Source organism: Castor canadensis, chromosome 3, assembly GCF_047511655.1.
Source record: "Castor canadensis chromosome 3, mCasCan1.hap1v2, whole genome shotgun sequence".
Classification (NCBI taxonomy): Eukaryota; Metazoa; Chordata; class Mammalia; order Rodentia; family Castoridae; genus Castor; species Castor canadensis.
Genome location: NC_133388.1, coordinates 80,271,790 through 80,285,921, shown reverse-complemented (window position 1 = coordinate 80,285,921; position 14,132 = coordinate 80,271,790). Strand labels below are relative to the sequence as shown.

The window sequence follows — 14,132 nt, the reverse complement described above, 5'->3', positions numbered from 1 at the left end:
GAGATGGCCCTGTTGCGGCGGAAGTGTGTCAAACATACAGTAGAAATGAAACACACATGTTACTGCTGCTCTAACATTTCTGATTGGGTTTGGCCTGTTCTCTGACATCTCTTATGACCCCTGCATGATAGATAAGGGAATATGGTAGTCAGGACTCTGGTAGGAAAGCAGCCTAGAGGAGAAGCCTTTCTGGAACTGGGAGCAGCAGAGTAGGGTGAGGTGAAGACTGGTCCTCCAGGGACCTTGCCAATTCCTTGCAGCAGAAGTGAAATGGGAAGTGAGAGTTTTGATCTTTTTCTCTTTCTCAACCTGTTGGTTTGGAATGAGAATTTAGAAAGGAGAGAAAAACATCTTTCAGAGACCCCCCCCCCCGGACAAAGACCCAGACCAAAGGATCAGTCAGAGAGTCCTGCCCTTTATACATGTTGGTAGGACGGTGTCAGTACACAGACGTGAACTGGAGGCTCTGTGAGATGTGTTTGGAGATAGTAACCAGAATGGGAGGAGAAGGGAGTGGAGAAAGTGCTGGTGCACAGAGCTTGTCAAGAGAATATATGCAAGGAGAAAGCAAGAGAGAGAAGTCAGTTTTCTCCTGAAGATTGGTTTCTCTATTAGGAGTCATAAAACTGTACCACAGGATGTGGACACTGGCCCAGAACACAGGGTCTGTCTTCTAGAGATGCTTAAGCTGTTTGATTGTTTTCTTAATCCAGAGCATAAAGCTTGAGATCCTTGTGAAGACCTGAGGAAGTTTCCCACTGTGACATTTATAACTGACAATACCCTGGCTCACATTGTTACACACAAACAGTCCCCTGGAATCACCCTTTGTGTTTCAGCACAGACCCCTCTTTTCTTCCCCACAACAGGCTAATTTTCTACCTGTCCTCCTCTGTCCTCATTAAGAGCATGGACTTTCAGAGGGGAAGTGTTGAGTGGCTGCCATTAATCTAGGACCTGAGTTGGAGGCAAGTTCTGTGATCCAGCTGGACTTAGGGCCTTCATCTGGCTGCAGGTCCTCTCTCCACTCAACTCATACCTGAGCTCTCCTCTCATTTCTTCATGGACAATGACCAAGAGATTAGCTGGAGGATAAAGCCCATTCTCATAGGCTAGGAACATTATGTTCCCTCTCTCAAGTACATTCTAGATTAGCAGTAGCTATGGGGTGGAAGAAGGCCTATCTGTCTTCACCATCACTCTGTTAATTACCAAACATTTGGTTAGGGTTGTGTCTTACACTATCAGTAGCCTTCTTGTCCTTAGGGTTTCCCACACACAGTTGGATGGACTTGTTGTAGTTTGGAAAGATGTTTCTGCACTTCTGCTCATTCTGAACTTTTAAGTTCACTTCCTGAAGAGTTTCAGCAAGTTGACCATTAGACAGTTTCCCCCATCCTGCCACACTGCACACCTGCCCAGGTATCACCCAGTCTTGGCTGTTTGGCAGGGCGATGGTGTTCACATATGCATTGAGTTGAGCCTTGTATTTTAGCTGGTGAGAAAGATGAAACATAGCAATTGAGGCCTGGCCTTCTATTCAATGCTCAAACCAGGGCTGAGGTTGTGTTTACTGCCCCTGCCTGGAACACCTCCCAAGCTCCATTCTATTGCACTGGGACCAATAAATCAGCCACTCAGAGGAGAGGATTGAGACCATGAGTAAGCTGAGTGCTTCCCAGTGACCTGTGTAGGTAAATTAGAAGTCAGCAAGATGTTACCTTCATTAGCATTATGTTATTGACCTTTGTTTTAATATTATAGTTCTGGTGAGGGATGGCTTTGACAACAGGAATGACCTGCTGGGTGTTTTCTTTTTGTTTGATATCATGAGCACCCAAGGTGACATTTATTTTGCTGTGAAGATAAAATGGATAGCATCTGTTTTAGGAGCTAAAACAGTCTCTGAAAGTCAGATAGAAAGCTCAGCCTAAGCTAGAGCAGCAGCTGAGTCAAATTGCCAGGAAGTCCCAGAAAAAAGTGTGTCCTGCCTTGGACCAAATGTAGACTGTGTGACTCTTCTTTGCTGTGCAGCAATGAGCCAATGCTGTGTCTCCAGAAGCTTCCCCTGCACTCAGTCCCTTCTCCCACACCCTCCAGTCCTGTATCCCACATTCATTTTGGGCCAACTAGGGCAATAGTGGGTGGATCTTCATTTGCCCTTGATCCTATGTGGTCACAGACATTCCTGAGCTATTGTCACTTCGCTAGTCCCAGAATAACAAAGACCAATTTCCTTCCTCTCACCTTCCATTACAGTGAGCAGCTGTCATTATTACTATGTTGTCTTGCACCAGGAAAGCACCGCAGCGCTTCTTGGCTAACTGGAGATCGTAGAACTTTACAAATGCCATGTAAGGCTGAGAGTGGGGTGTGACCTCCCTACCCCATTTGATTTTTCCTGAAAGAGAAAGTTTGTTCTTGATTTCTATATTCTTAGAAACCAGAGGAAAAAGATGATAGCTGGGTGACAGATTGTTTCAAGCTGGTAGAGTCCGTGGACTTGGACAGGGATTGGAAAAAGAGTCTTAATAGGAACTGCCGCACACTGAGAAAGGGTCCTGGCTTTTGTGGCAGATGGTGGGCTTGCAGCATGGTTGAACTCTATCAGGGTTTTTCAATTTCTTCTAGCAGAGATAGGAAGCTCAACTTTTGTTCTGAATCAAATAAGCTCCACATACATGTTAAGGGAAATTATCTGAAATCAGTACAAACTTCCAGAAGTCCTGGAATATACATGCTGACTGACCATAGTTGCTTCTTTGCCTAGTGCTTCTCAGACACCGGGGGGACCTGCTGACTTCCAGAATTGGGCTGCTTTTGAAGAAGTGAAGGTGATATCCTCTTGGGGCAGAATAGTTTGGCTTCTTTCTCTCCAATTCTGAGTAAGAGTACATAGTAAATATCCACAAAACTTTGTTAGATACAGGGATCACTTTTCAAATGTGCTGTGGCCTGTAGCTGGGGAGGAAAATTCCTAATGTAATCTGAACCATGGCTCAGACTTAACTCCCTAAGGCATTGAGCCCTCAGGATAAAGAGTGTAGAGCACAGAAGGAATAGGCAATCAGAGTGAGATGGGGAAATGGGCTTTGGGTTCTGGATGGGAGCTCATCCCCATTAGGCTGTGGAGCAGAGATGAGGTCACATTCTGATGGCTTACTTAAGTTTGGGGTCAATGTTCTGGCAGAGCTGAGTGACTCAGCAGTGTGGGAGAAGGTGAAGGTGAAGGAAGCTGAGTAGAGACAGCTTGAGAGGGACACTGTGGAAGTGTCAGTGCTGCCATATGCCAGACCTCTGGTGATGGGGATCACTTACCTGCTTCAGGACTGAAGGGCAGGACAACCATCACAAAGAACAGGAGCTGGTACATGTTCTCCAGGAGTCTGACCAGGTATAGAGTGGTCCTTGCCACTCTTCTCCTAATTTTTTTTCCTTTTTCTTTTATTATTCATATGTGCATACAAGGCTTGGGTCATTTCTCCCCCCTGCCCCCACCCCCTCCCTTACCACGCACTCCACCCCCTCCCTCTCTCCCCACCTCAATACCCAGCAGAAACTATTTTGCCCTTATTTCTAATTTTGTTGTAGAGAGAGTATAAGCAATAATAGGAAGGAACAAGGGTTTTTGCTGGTTGAGATAAGGATAGCTATACAGGGAGTTGACTCACAATGATTTCCTGTGCGTGGGTGTTACCTTCTAGGTTAGTTCTTTTTGATCTAACCTTTTCTCTAGTATCTGTTCCCCTTTTCCTATTGGCCTCAGTTGCTTTTAAGGTATCTGCTTTAATTTCTCTGCGTTAAGGGCAACAAATGCTAGCTAGTTTTTTAGGTGTCTTACCTATCCTCACCCCTTCCTTGTGTGCTCTCGCTTTTATCATGTGCTTATAGTCCAATCCCCTTGTTGTGTTTGCCCTTGATCTAATGTCCACATATGAGGGAGAACATACGATTTTTGGTCTTCTGGGCCAGGCTAATCTCACTCAGAATGATGTTCTCCAATTCCATCCATTTACCAGCGAATGATAACATTTTGTTCTTCTTCATGGCTGCATAAAATTCCATTGTGTATAGATACCACATTTTCTTAATTCATTTGTCAGTGGTGGGGCATCTTGGCTGTTTCCATAACTTGGCTAGTATTCCTTCTAATTTTTTATCCCTAATGTGAAGGTGGCAGGGGTAGTGTCAGTGACCATTAATTTCCTCCTGAGTTTGTAATGTTCAAGATGGTAGCTTTTGTCATATGTCTTCCCTCCCACATTGGTCTATGTGATGAGTGTTGTAAGAAGAACATTGCTAGGCAGTTGGTGGTGAGCATGACCACATTCACCAGGGAGGAGCAATGGACTCCCAGAAGGGAGGAAGAGATTATTGGGTGGGCCTTGGTATTTAGTAGAAATGATGCCCTCTTCTCCTTGATCAGTCCTCCAACAGTTTTGATATGGTCCCGCCTCAAATCTGGTCTTGAATTTGTAATTAGATAATTGCCTATTTCCAAAAATAGTATCTCTCCTTCCAGTCTTAACTTTTATAGAACATATTTTCACTGAAGAGCCCATAATATTTTTGTTTTGTTTTTACTTCAAATGTGGCAAGCACTAGTCTCTCTTAGGAGACAACTAACCATTTGGTGATCATCATCAAAACTGCCTGATAATTTTAAGCAATATCAAATTATTGGGATTGAATGAAGGATAGATTGAGGATGATGTCATACTGGGATGGTGGTGACAGTGTTAGTATATAAAGAAATAACAGAATAGGGGAGTTTCAGAGGATGGATCCACAGAAGAAAGGATTTGAGTTCTCTGTGTGATTAAAGGTCATTCTGATAAAGCCAGTGCTTTCTAAACTTCTTGAAATTTCAAAAGTTCAAAACACCTGATTATGAAGGTTGTTAGGTGCATGAAAAAAAGGACGGAGGGAGGAAAGAAAGCTTTGCTACTCATCTGAGTCCCCCTCTCCTCACTCTTGTCTCATGTGTCCTGGCAATCTGGTCCCATAGTGAAGACCATGATACAGGCAAAGCTCTTCCACTCCTGGCATCCAACCCCTGAAGAATTCCATCCTTAGTTTGTTTGTCTGGCAGTTCTCTGTATGCAGGTCTTGGAGAGTGTTAGCTTTAACTGTAAATCTTTGAATATGTTTCTGCTTAGTATACAGTCATCCTGACATTTTAGATTACCTCTCTAGGCTCTTTTATAATTTAATATAGATGTGAGGAGACTTCTGGAATCTTATTTCAAACTGGACATTCTGATTTTGCATCTGTTGGATCAGTCATTACATACACCAAATGTGGACTTTGTCAAGTATGTTTTTATTTTTATTTTCTGCTCCAGGAACGGGTGATCATCATGGAAGATCTTATTGCCTGGCAATAATATTATCCCTATCCTGTTATCTCCAGCTGGTAAAATATAATTATATTCAGCAATGTTGTAGTGATTAATTAAATAGCTGAATGCTAGCATGTTTGGTTAAATAAAATGTATAAAGTTATTTAACAAAAAAAAGCAAAGATGATAGATCACAATGCTACCCCTAAAGCAGTTGGTTATTTTTATGTGCATCCTGCACAGATGATTTCTTATCTCTTTAACAGTAATATCATATTTTTGTGGTAGATAATTGTCCTTTTACCTATTAAGACATTCTCTAGGGCTAGACTATCACCTGCACAAGGCTCAGGTCCTCACTCTCCCAGGAATTCCTGAGGACTACTTAATTTTGGCAGGCATTTCCTCCATGAGCTCCCTGGTGCTCCCCTCTGGCCCCTGTCTCAGTGGACCACACCAAGCTGATCATAGCTTTGCTGTCATGGCCAAGAGCAGAAGCATCTGTGTCTGAGCTGAGCCACTGTGCAGGGAGGGTTGTTGGGCTGGTCTTGTGAAGTTTTTACTGATAAATGTGCAATTGCCTCAGTACTTTGTGTACAAAAAAAAAGAAGGAAGAAAAAGAAATGGGTCTGGACTTGTGGGACTCTATGTGTATGTAAAGAGAGGTCCATAAGGTGAGGATAGGACTGTCAACAGTTACAAAAATGTATTTGAAGAAATATTGGGTGAAGCTGACTCAGATTTGATGAAAAAGTCCTTCATGTCCACCCGTGAAGCCCACTGAACTCCCAGTAGGATAAAGTCAGGAGAATGGTCACTGTGCCCCATGCCCTCTTCCCTGTGCCTGCACTCATCCTCTCCTTTCCTGCTCAGCCCACTCTTCAGATGGCGCCTCTGGGTCTCTCTCACCACAGCTGCTGTTTTGCTGTCACATTCACAGGGGAGAAAGCTGGATTGAGGCCGCTGTGGATGTGTAGGATCAGCCAGACCTGGTGCCTCTCCTTATGGGCCTGGAAAGCTGAGTGCTTTAGAGGAAAAAGGAGCTCAGCAGTGCCTTCCATGTGCAGAAGGGTTGACTGCTCAGGATCTCCAGACAGTGCCTTACTCCATTAGAACTTTGTTCTTTTTATGTTCCAGAGAACGTTTAAAAATTTAAAAATTGCAGTTGTACTGATTCATACAAAACATGAGGTTTATCATTTTTTTTCCTTCGCTTTCTTGTGCTGGGAGTACATTGTGGCATTTACAAAAGTTTTTATAATATATCAAATATATCATAGCTCAGTTCACCCCTTCCATCATTCTCCTTTATCCCCCCTCCCCCATTCCTGGAATAGTTTCAACAGGTCTCATTTTTTCATTTACATACATGTGTATACAATATTTGCACCATATTCACCCTTCTACACCCTTTCTCTAAGGTACCAACCACTCATACAGGACCTGTTGTCCCCATAGCCTCACCTGCTGCTGTGGCAGCTGCCACCACCACCATGGCAGCTGCTGCCTCATGCCCCAGATAACTTCTTTGTCCTGGTACAAAGAATCTGTGGGTGTTCTGGGTTGGGTACTGAGCTCCATAACTTCTCCTGGAGTTGACAGCTGCTGTTCTTCCCCCAACCCCAGTCTTACTTTGGCATTTATGAGCATGCTCTTGAGACACTGATTATTTCAAAGGCTGATGTCTCCTGCATCAACCTTTTCCTCAGTTCTTAGAATTGAGGTTTTGGTTTCTCCTACCCCAGGGGGAGCTGGGGCTGGAGTTGCAAATTGTTTCTTAATTTGTTCTGTCACTTTTCTGTTTTGCTGCAGTTTTCCACCATCCTGTCCCTCTTTTGTGGTCCTCAGTGCTCTTCCTTTCTTTTGTTCTCCTGAAGGTAGACCTTTCTTATCCAGACTTTTATTCATGGGGTCTGATGGTGAAAACTTTCATTCTGCCATCTTGCCTTGTACCCCTCGGCGACGAACATTTACTGTTGCCTTATTTTGTGTCTAGTATTTTGTAAGGAATTTCATTCATTCTGTATCATTTTATGCTGAAACTCTTTTACAGATTCTTTAGTGTAGAGATGGAAAATGAACTCTCAATAGTAGTTCATTCACTTGAAGAGCCAAACTGTCACAGGGAATCCTGTGAAAGACACTGAGGTTCTTCTACCAGTACCACTTAACCGAGATGTGCAGGTGGCTGGACTCCTGTAGAGGCAGATTTCAGGCCAGATGAGAGGGGATGGGTCAGTGGGTGTCACATCAGACATTTCCAGATGCTTTTGAGAGTAGCAGGCTGCATGAGGCCAAGGAAGTGGAAGCCAAGCAAGGTACAGAAGGCTGTCTGATTGGCGCAGCACTGGCTGGAGTTTTGGCATCAGAGATTTCATCTCCCATGGTGAACTTAACAAGTGGTTTGAGGCCACTTCCTTTCTGGGTCTTCCATTTTCATGTAGGTCATTTGCATCTATTAGTGCCATTAACATCTCTCCCCTTTTAATCAGTGAATATTGTCCTTAAGTATACATGGATTCCATAACAATTATTTAAAACAGATGTGCATTTCTGATTGTATGATGTTTGGTGTGCATTCCAATTTGGTTCTTCTCCAACCCTTCCAGGTAGTGCCAGGATTTGAATGCCCTGGGACATGAAGGCACCTGAGAGACATACAGCTAGTATACCATGGCAATCCTGCAGACACCATGTGACTGGAAGCACTGGAGAGCTGGAAACTAGGGCCTGGCAGTCACAAAAGCTGCTGTTGCTCAGAAATGGAACCCTAAGCACTGCATGCTCAGATGCTTGTGTGGAAAGGATGTTTAGGGTGAGGACACCAGATGAACCATATGTGAGATAGAGAGAGACAGAGAATGTGTTTGGTGAGACCACAGCTTCAAGTGAGAGTGAATGTGAAGTTTGACTATAATCCATTTTACTGATGATATCCCTTTTGCAAAAGGAAATAAGCAGGCGACAATTTTTTTAGTCTCATCAAACATGGAAAGCATGATATTCTATCTTAACTGTAGGTAATATGTACTTGATTTGTGTAATTATATATTTTTATTTAAAAAATTTAATTGTTATATTTATTATACAGGAGGGGATTTGTAGTGACAATTTTGATTAGACTTACATTGTACATTATTTACATTGTCCCCATCGCCTCTCCCCCTCAACTCCCTCCCCACCCCACCTGAAGCACTTGCAAGAGGTTTTTTAGTTCTGTTTCATGTAGGTATATGAAGTCCATTTGCCATATACCCTCACCTTCATCTCCTTCTTTCACTCTCCCCTTCCACTAGTAACCCCCTCACACTGTACCTATTTTACAGTCCTGGTTTTCATTATTAATACTTAAGTTGATGTTCAAAGGGGTGTCTCAATGTATGCCCACTGTGGGTATGCTTTACTTTGATCTGTTCAACCCCTTCCGTTACTTTCCCTTACCTCTTTATCTCCCACCCCCCCCATTTTTCTACAGCTTTCAATGCACATCCTTATATCCTCTACCTTCACATTTTATGCTATGCTATATTACTGATGCTCTGTCATTTTCTTTTCCTTTCCCTCTTTCCCCGAGTTCCATAGAGTAGTTCCACTGTTACAAACATGTTCTAGATATGAATTTGTATATGGTCATGCTTGTTTCTGTGTATATGTTTATCATTGGATCTATCTTCCACATAGGAGAGAAAACATGCGGCTTTGTGTTAAGTGATCCTGGCTTATTTCACTTAACATCGTGTCCTCCAATTGCATCCATTTTCCTTCAAACCACATGTCTATTCCTCATGGATAAGTAATACTCCACTGTGTATATATACCACAATTTCTTGATCCATTCATCAGTTGTAGGGCATCTTGGTTGTTTCCAAAGCTTGGCTATTGTGAATAGTGCTGCAATGAACATTGGTGTACAGGTGTCTCTACTGTATCCTGTCTTACGTTTCTTTGGGTAGATGCCCAGGAGTGGTATCACTGGATTTATCGCTGGTTTTTTGAGGAATCTCTATACTATTTTCCATAGTGGTTGTACTAATTTGCATTCCCACCAGCAAAGATTTTCTCCCATTCTGTAGGCAATCTCTTGAGTATGGTGACTGTTGCCTTTGCTGTGCAGAAGCTCTTTAGTTTCATGCAGTCTCATTTGTTCATTGTTTCTCTTAGATGCTGAGCCTTTTGAGTTCTTTTTAAGAAGTTGTTCCCTATACCTATCTGTTCTAGAGTATTTCTTACTGCTTCTTGGAGTTGTTTCAAAGTTTCAGGCCTTATATTAAGGTCTTTGATTCACTTTGAGTTGATTTTGGTACAGGGTGAAAGATAGGGTTCTAGTTTCAGTTTCTACATGTGGATATCCAGTTATCCCAGCAGCATTTGTTGAAGAAGCTGCCTTTTCTCCACCGTGTTATGGGCTCCTTTGTTGAAGATCAGTTGGCCATAGATGCCTGGGTTTATGTCTGGATCTTCTGTTCTGATCTGTTGGGTCTTCCTGTCTTTTTTTGTGCCAATATAATGCTGTTATAGTTATCACTGTGTAGTATAGTTTGAAGTCGGGTATTGTGATGCCCCCAGCACTGGACATTTTGCTCAGAATTGCTTTGGATATTTGAGATCTTTTGTGTTTTTATATGTATTTCACTACTGCTTTTTCTATTTCTGTGCAGAATGTCATTGGAATTTTGGTAGGGATTGCATTGAACATGTAGATTGCTTTTGGTAGTATGGCCATTTTCACAATGATGATTCTACCAATCCGTGAGTATGGTATGGTCTTTCCATCTTTTGGTGTCTTCTTCAAGTTCTCTCTTCAGTGGTTTATAGTTTTCATTTAAAAGATTTTTGGTTTCTTTAGTGCTAGGTACTTTATTGTTTTTGAGGCTATTGTAAATGAGATTATTTCCCTGATTTCTTTCTCAGCCTGTTTCTTGTTGGTATATAGAAAAGCTACTGATTTCTGAATGTAAATTTTGTATCCTGCTACTTTGCCCAAAGAGTTTATGGTTTCTAACATTTTTTTGTAGAGTTTTTGGGGTCTCTCAGGTATAGGATCATGTCATCTGCAAATTGGGGTAATCTGACTTCTTTCTTCCCTACTAAACCCATTTTATTTCTTGCTCTTGTCATATTGCTCTAGCTAAGAATTCTAAAACTTATTGAATAGGAGTGGAGTAAGTGGACATCCCTGTCTTGTTTCTGACTTTTATGGGAATGGTTTCAGTTGTTCTCCATTTAGTAGGATGTTGGCTCTAGGTTTGTCATAAACAGCCTTTATTATGTAGGGGAACATTCCTTCCATTCCTAGTTTCTTCAAAGCTTTTATCATGAAAGGATGTTGGATTTTGTCAAAGGCTTTCTCTGCATCTGAGAGGATAATATGGTTTTTGTCCTTGCTTCTGTTTATATGCTGTATTACATTTATGGATTTATGTATGTTGAACCATCCTTGCATCCCTAGAATGAAATCTACTTGGTCATGGTGTATGATTTTTTTGATGTGTTGTTGAATTCTGTTTTCCAGTATTTTGTTGAGAATCTTTGCATCTATATTTATTAAAGATATTGGTCTATAATTCTGTTTTCTGGTTATATCTTTATTAGGTTTTAGAACAAGTGTGATGCTGGCTTCATAGAATGAGTTTGGTAGTGTTCCTTAACTTTCTATGTCCTGGAAAAGTTTGAGGAGTATTGGTGCTAGTTCTTCCTTAAAGGTTTGGTAAAATTTAGGTGTGGATCCATCAGGTTCTGGGCTCTTCTTTGTAGGGAGACTATTACTGCTTCAATTTCATTGCATATAATAGGACAATTTAGGTGGTTAATATCTTCTTGCTTCAATTTTGGGTTGGTTATATGCTTCTAGGAATTTATCCATTTCATCTAGATTTTCCAGTTTCATCTAGATGTTTTCAAAGTACTCTCGAGTGATTCTCTGGATTTTGTTAGTATTTGTGGTTATGTTCCCTTTTTCATCTCTGATTTTATTAATTTGGGTCTTTTTCCTCCTCCATTCTGGCATGTTGGCTAAGAGCTTGTTGAGCTTGTTAAGTTTTTCAAAGAACCAACTTTTTGTTTTGTTGAATCTTTGTATAGTTTGTTTGGTTTTGATCTCATTGATCTTGGCCCTGATCTTTATTTTTCCTCTCTGTCTGCTGGTTTTGGGTTTGGTTTGTTCTTGTTTTTCTAGGAGCTCAAGGTGCATCATTAGGTTGTTTATTTGAGAGGTCTGTTTTTTTTTTAATGTTGGCATTTATAGCTATAAACTATAGCTTTGGTGTGTCTCACAGATTCTGGTAGGCTATATTTTCATTTTCATTGGATTATAGGAACTTTTTTATTTCTTCCCTTGTTACTTCAGTAATCCATTGGTTTTTCAGCAGTGTGTTGTTCAGTCTCCGTGTGTTTGAATATTTTCTGTGATTTCTTTTGTTGTTGAGGTCTAGTTTTATTCTGTTGTGATCTGATATGATGCAGGTGGTTATTTCAATTTTCTTGAATTTATTGAGACTTGCTTTATGTCCTAAAACATGATCTATTTTGGAGAAAGTTCCATGAGCTTCAGAAAAGAATGTGCATTGCCTAGTTTTTGGGTGAAATATTCTGTAGATATCAACCATGTCTATTTGGTCTAATGTGTGGAGTAGCTCTAAAGTTTCTTTGTTGATCTTTTGCCTGGATGACCTATCTATTGGTGACAGTGGGGTAATGCAGGTCTCTCACTATTATGGTATAGGGTCTATCTGTGCTCTTAGAGCAATTAGAGTTTTTTTTTTAAATGTAGATGGGTACCCCTGTGTTTGGTGCATATATGTTAAGGATTGGTATTTCCTCTTGATGAATTGTTCCTTTAATTAATATGAAGTGACCTTCATTGTCTGAAGTCTACTTTGCCAGATATGAGCATAACAGCTCCTCCCTGTTTATGGGGTCCATTTGCTTCGCAAACTTTTTTCCACCCTTTGACTCTAAGCCAGTGTTTATTTTTTAGTGAGATGAGTCTTGTGTAAGCAACATATGGTTGGGTCTTTTATTTTTTAATTCAGTTTGCTATTCTATGTCTTTTGATTGGGGCACTGAAGCCATTTACATTCAGTGTTAATATTGAGAGGTACCTGTTGTTTCCAGCCATTTTTATTCCCCTGTTGTTTAGTTTTACCTATTCCTTATTTACTGGACTGCTTGCTCCAAAGGGTTTATTCTTTCTTGAGTCTTCCTGTCTCACTTTAGTTTCTTCTTCTATATGTAAAAGTCCTTTAAATATCTTCTGTAGTGCTGGATTGGTAGTTGTGAATTCCTGCAGTTTTTTTTTTATTTTAATTTCTCCTTCAATTAAGAAGGATAGTTTTGTTGAATAGACTAGTCTAGGTTCACAGTTGCTTTCTTTCAGGGCCTAAATTATGGCTTTCCATGACCTTCTTGTGTTTAGACTTTGCATTTGAGAAATCTGCTGTTATTCTAATGGGTCTGCCTTTATGTGTAACTGTTTTTTTTTTTCTTTTGCAGCTTTCAGAATTCTTTCTTTGTTCTGTGTGCTGAGTGTTTTGAATATGATGTGTCTGGGGAGTGTTTAGTTTTTGGTTCTGACAGTTTGGTGTTCTGTAAGCTTCCTTCACCTGGGTAACTCTGTTTCTCAAGGTTAGGGAAGTTTTCAGCTATTATTCTATTGAATAGATTGTCAATGCCTTTAGTTTGTATCTCCTCTCCTTCTTCTATACCATGATTCATAGGTTTTGTCTTTTCATGTTGTCCCAGACATCTTGTGTTCCATTTGTATTTTCTTAGTGTTCTTTCATGATCTTTTACTGTTTGGTTTAATTCCTCTACTTTGTATTGCATTCCTGATAACTCTATTTTCCACTTGCTCCACTCTGTTTGCCAAGCTTTCAATTGAGGTTTTTGTTTGGGATATTGAGTTGTTTACTGCAGATTAATTATTTTTCAGGGATTTCATATCCTTATTGATTTCTTCTTTCATATCCTGGATAGTCTTCTTAATTTCATTCATCTCTTTGTTTGTTTAATTGTTTATTCATGTCCTCTTTAAGCTAAAATACTAGCTTTTGTGTTTCTTCTTTCTTACTATCATTTCTTGGAATTTATTATTTGATATCTCCTCCTCTATGCAGGTGTTTAGATCCTTAGTGATGGAATTGGCTTTTGAGAGAGAGCAGTTGTCTTGTTGTTTCATTCTGCATTGAGATTTATGCATCTGGAGTTGTTTTTGATTAGGGTTTTAATCCCTTGTGCCTCTGTAGTCAGGTTTTGAGTTTTTTTCTCCTGGAGCTCCAGCAGTTTTCTTCAGAGAGGGGTTTGCTGGAAATGCTACCCCTTGCAGGGTTCTTGTTGTGGTATAGATTACCTCTTTTCTCCCCTTAGCGAGAGAGCTGGAGTTCCCACTCTTTGATTGGGGTGCAGGGTCCTGCTGTCATAGTGGGGTGTTCTGGGTCTCTGTGTACTTGGTGGGTGGGGGGGGAGGGGCAGGCCTCCTAGCACCTGCAGAGTAGCAGATTGCCATTCAGTGGAAGAGCTGAGATTCCAGCTCTTGGACAGGAGAGATGGGATGCTCCTGCAGGGAGGGGAGGTGTGAAGCACTGGGCTTCTATGCACCTATGCACCTTGGGGAAGCAGGTCTTCTGGTGCTGCCTGCAGAGTAGCAAGTTATAGCTTTCATCCCCTCAGTGGGGAATCTATTGTTCTTGTCCTTTGATGGGGGTGCTGGGGCTCTCCAGTTGTCAGGAACAGTGAGGGGTACTAGGCCTTTGTGTACTTTGGAAGGCAGGCCTTCTGGTGCCACTCACTGAG

The 14,132-nt window shown here is 41.2% G+C and overlaps 1 protein-coding gene across 1 annotated transcript; it reads right to left on the bottom strand.

The window, feature by feature from the left end:
* Positions 1 to 673: 673 nt before the first annotated feature.
* LOC109679272 (mast cell protease 8-like) lies at positions 674 to 3,373 on the bottom strand. Its single transcript, XM_020154526.1, has 5 exons — positions 3,319 to 3,373; positions 2,248 to 2,401; positions 1,722 to 1,857; positions 1,241 to 1,495; positions 674 to 826 (listed from the first exon to the last, which is right to left on the bottom strand). Exons 1-5 carry the CDS (start codon positions 3,371 to 3,373, stop codon positions 674 to 676), a joined length of 753 nt encoding a protein of 250 aa, XP_020010115.1.
* Between the last annotated feature and the right edge of the window lie 10,759 nt (positions 3,374 to 14,132).

Coding starts and splice junctions, on each gene's coding strand:
- LOC109679272 (XM_020154526.1), bottom strand. CDS start 3,373: ATGTACCAGCTCCTGTTCTTTGTGATGGTTGTCCTGCCCTTCAGTCCT. Junction 2,402..3,318: donor GCCCTTCAGTCCTGAAGCAG/GTAAGTGATCCC, acceptor TTTCTCTTTCAG/GAAAAATCAAATGGGGTAGG. Junction 1,858..2,247: donor GCTGCTCACTGTAATGGAAG/GTGAGAGGAAGG, acceptor TTATCTTCACAG/CAAAATAAATGTCACCTTGG.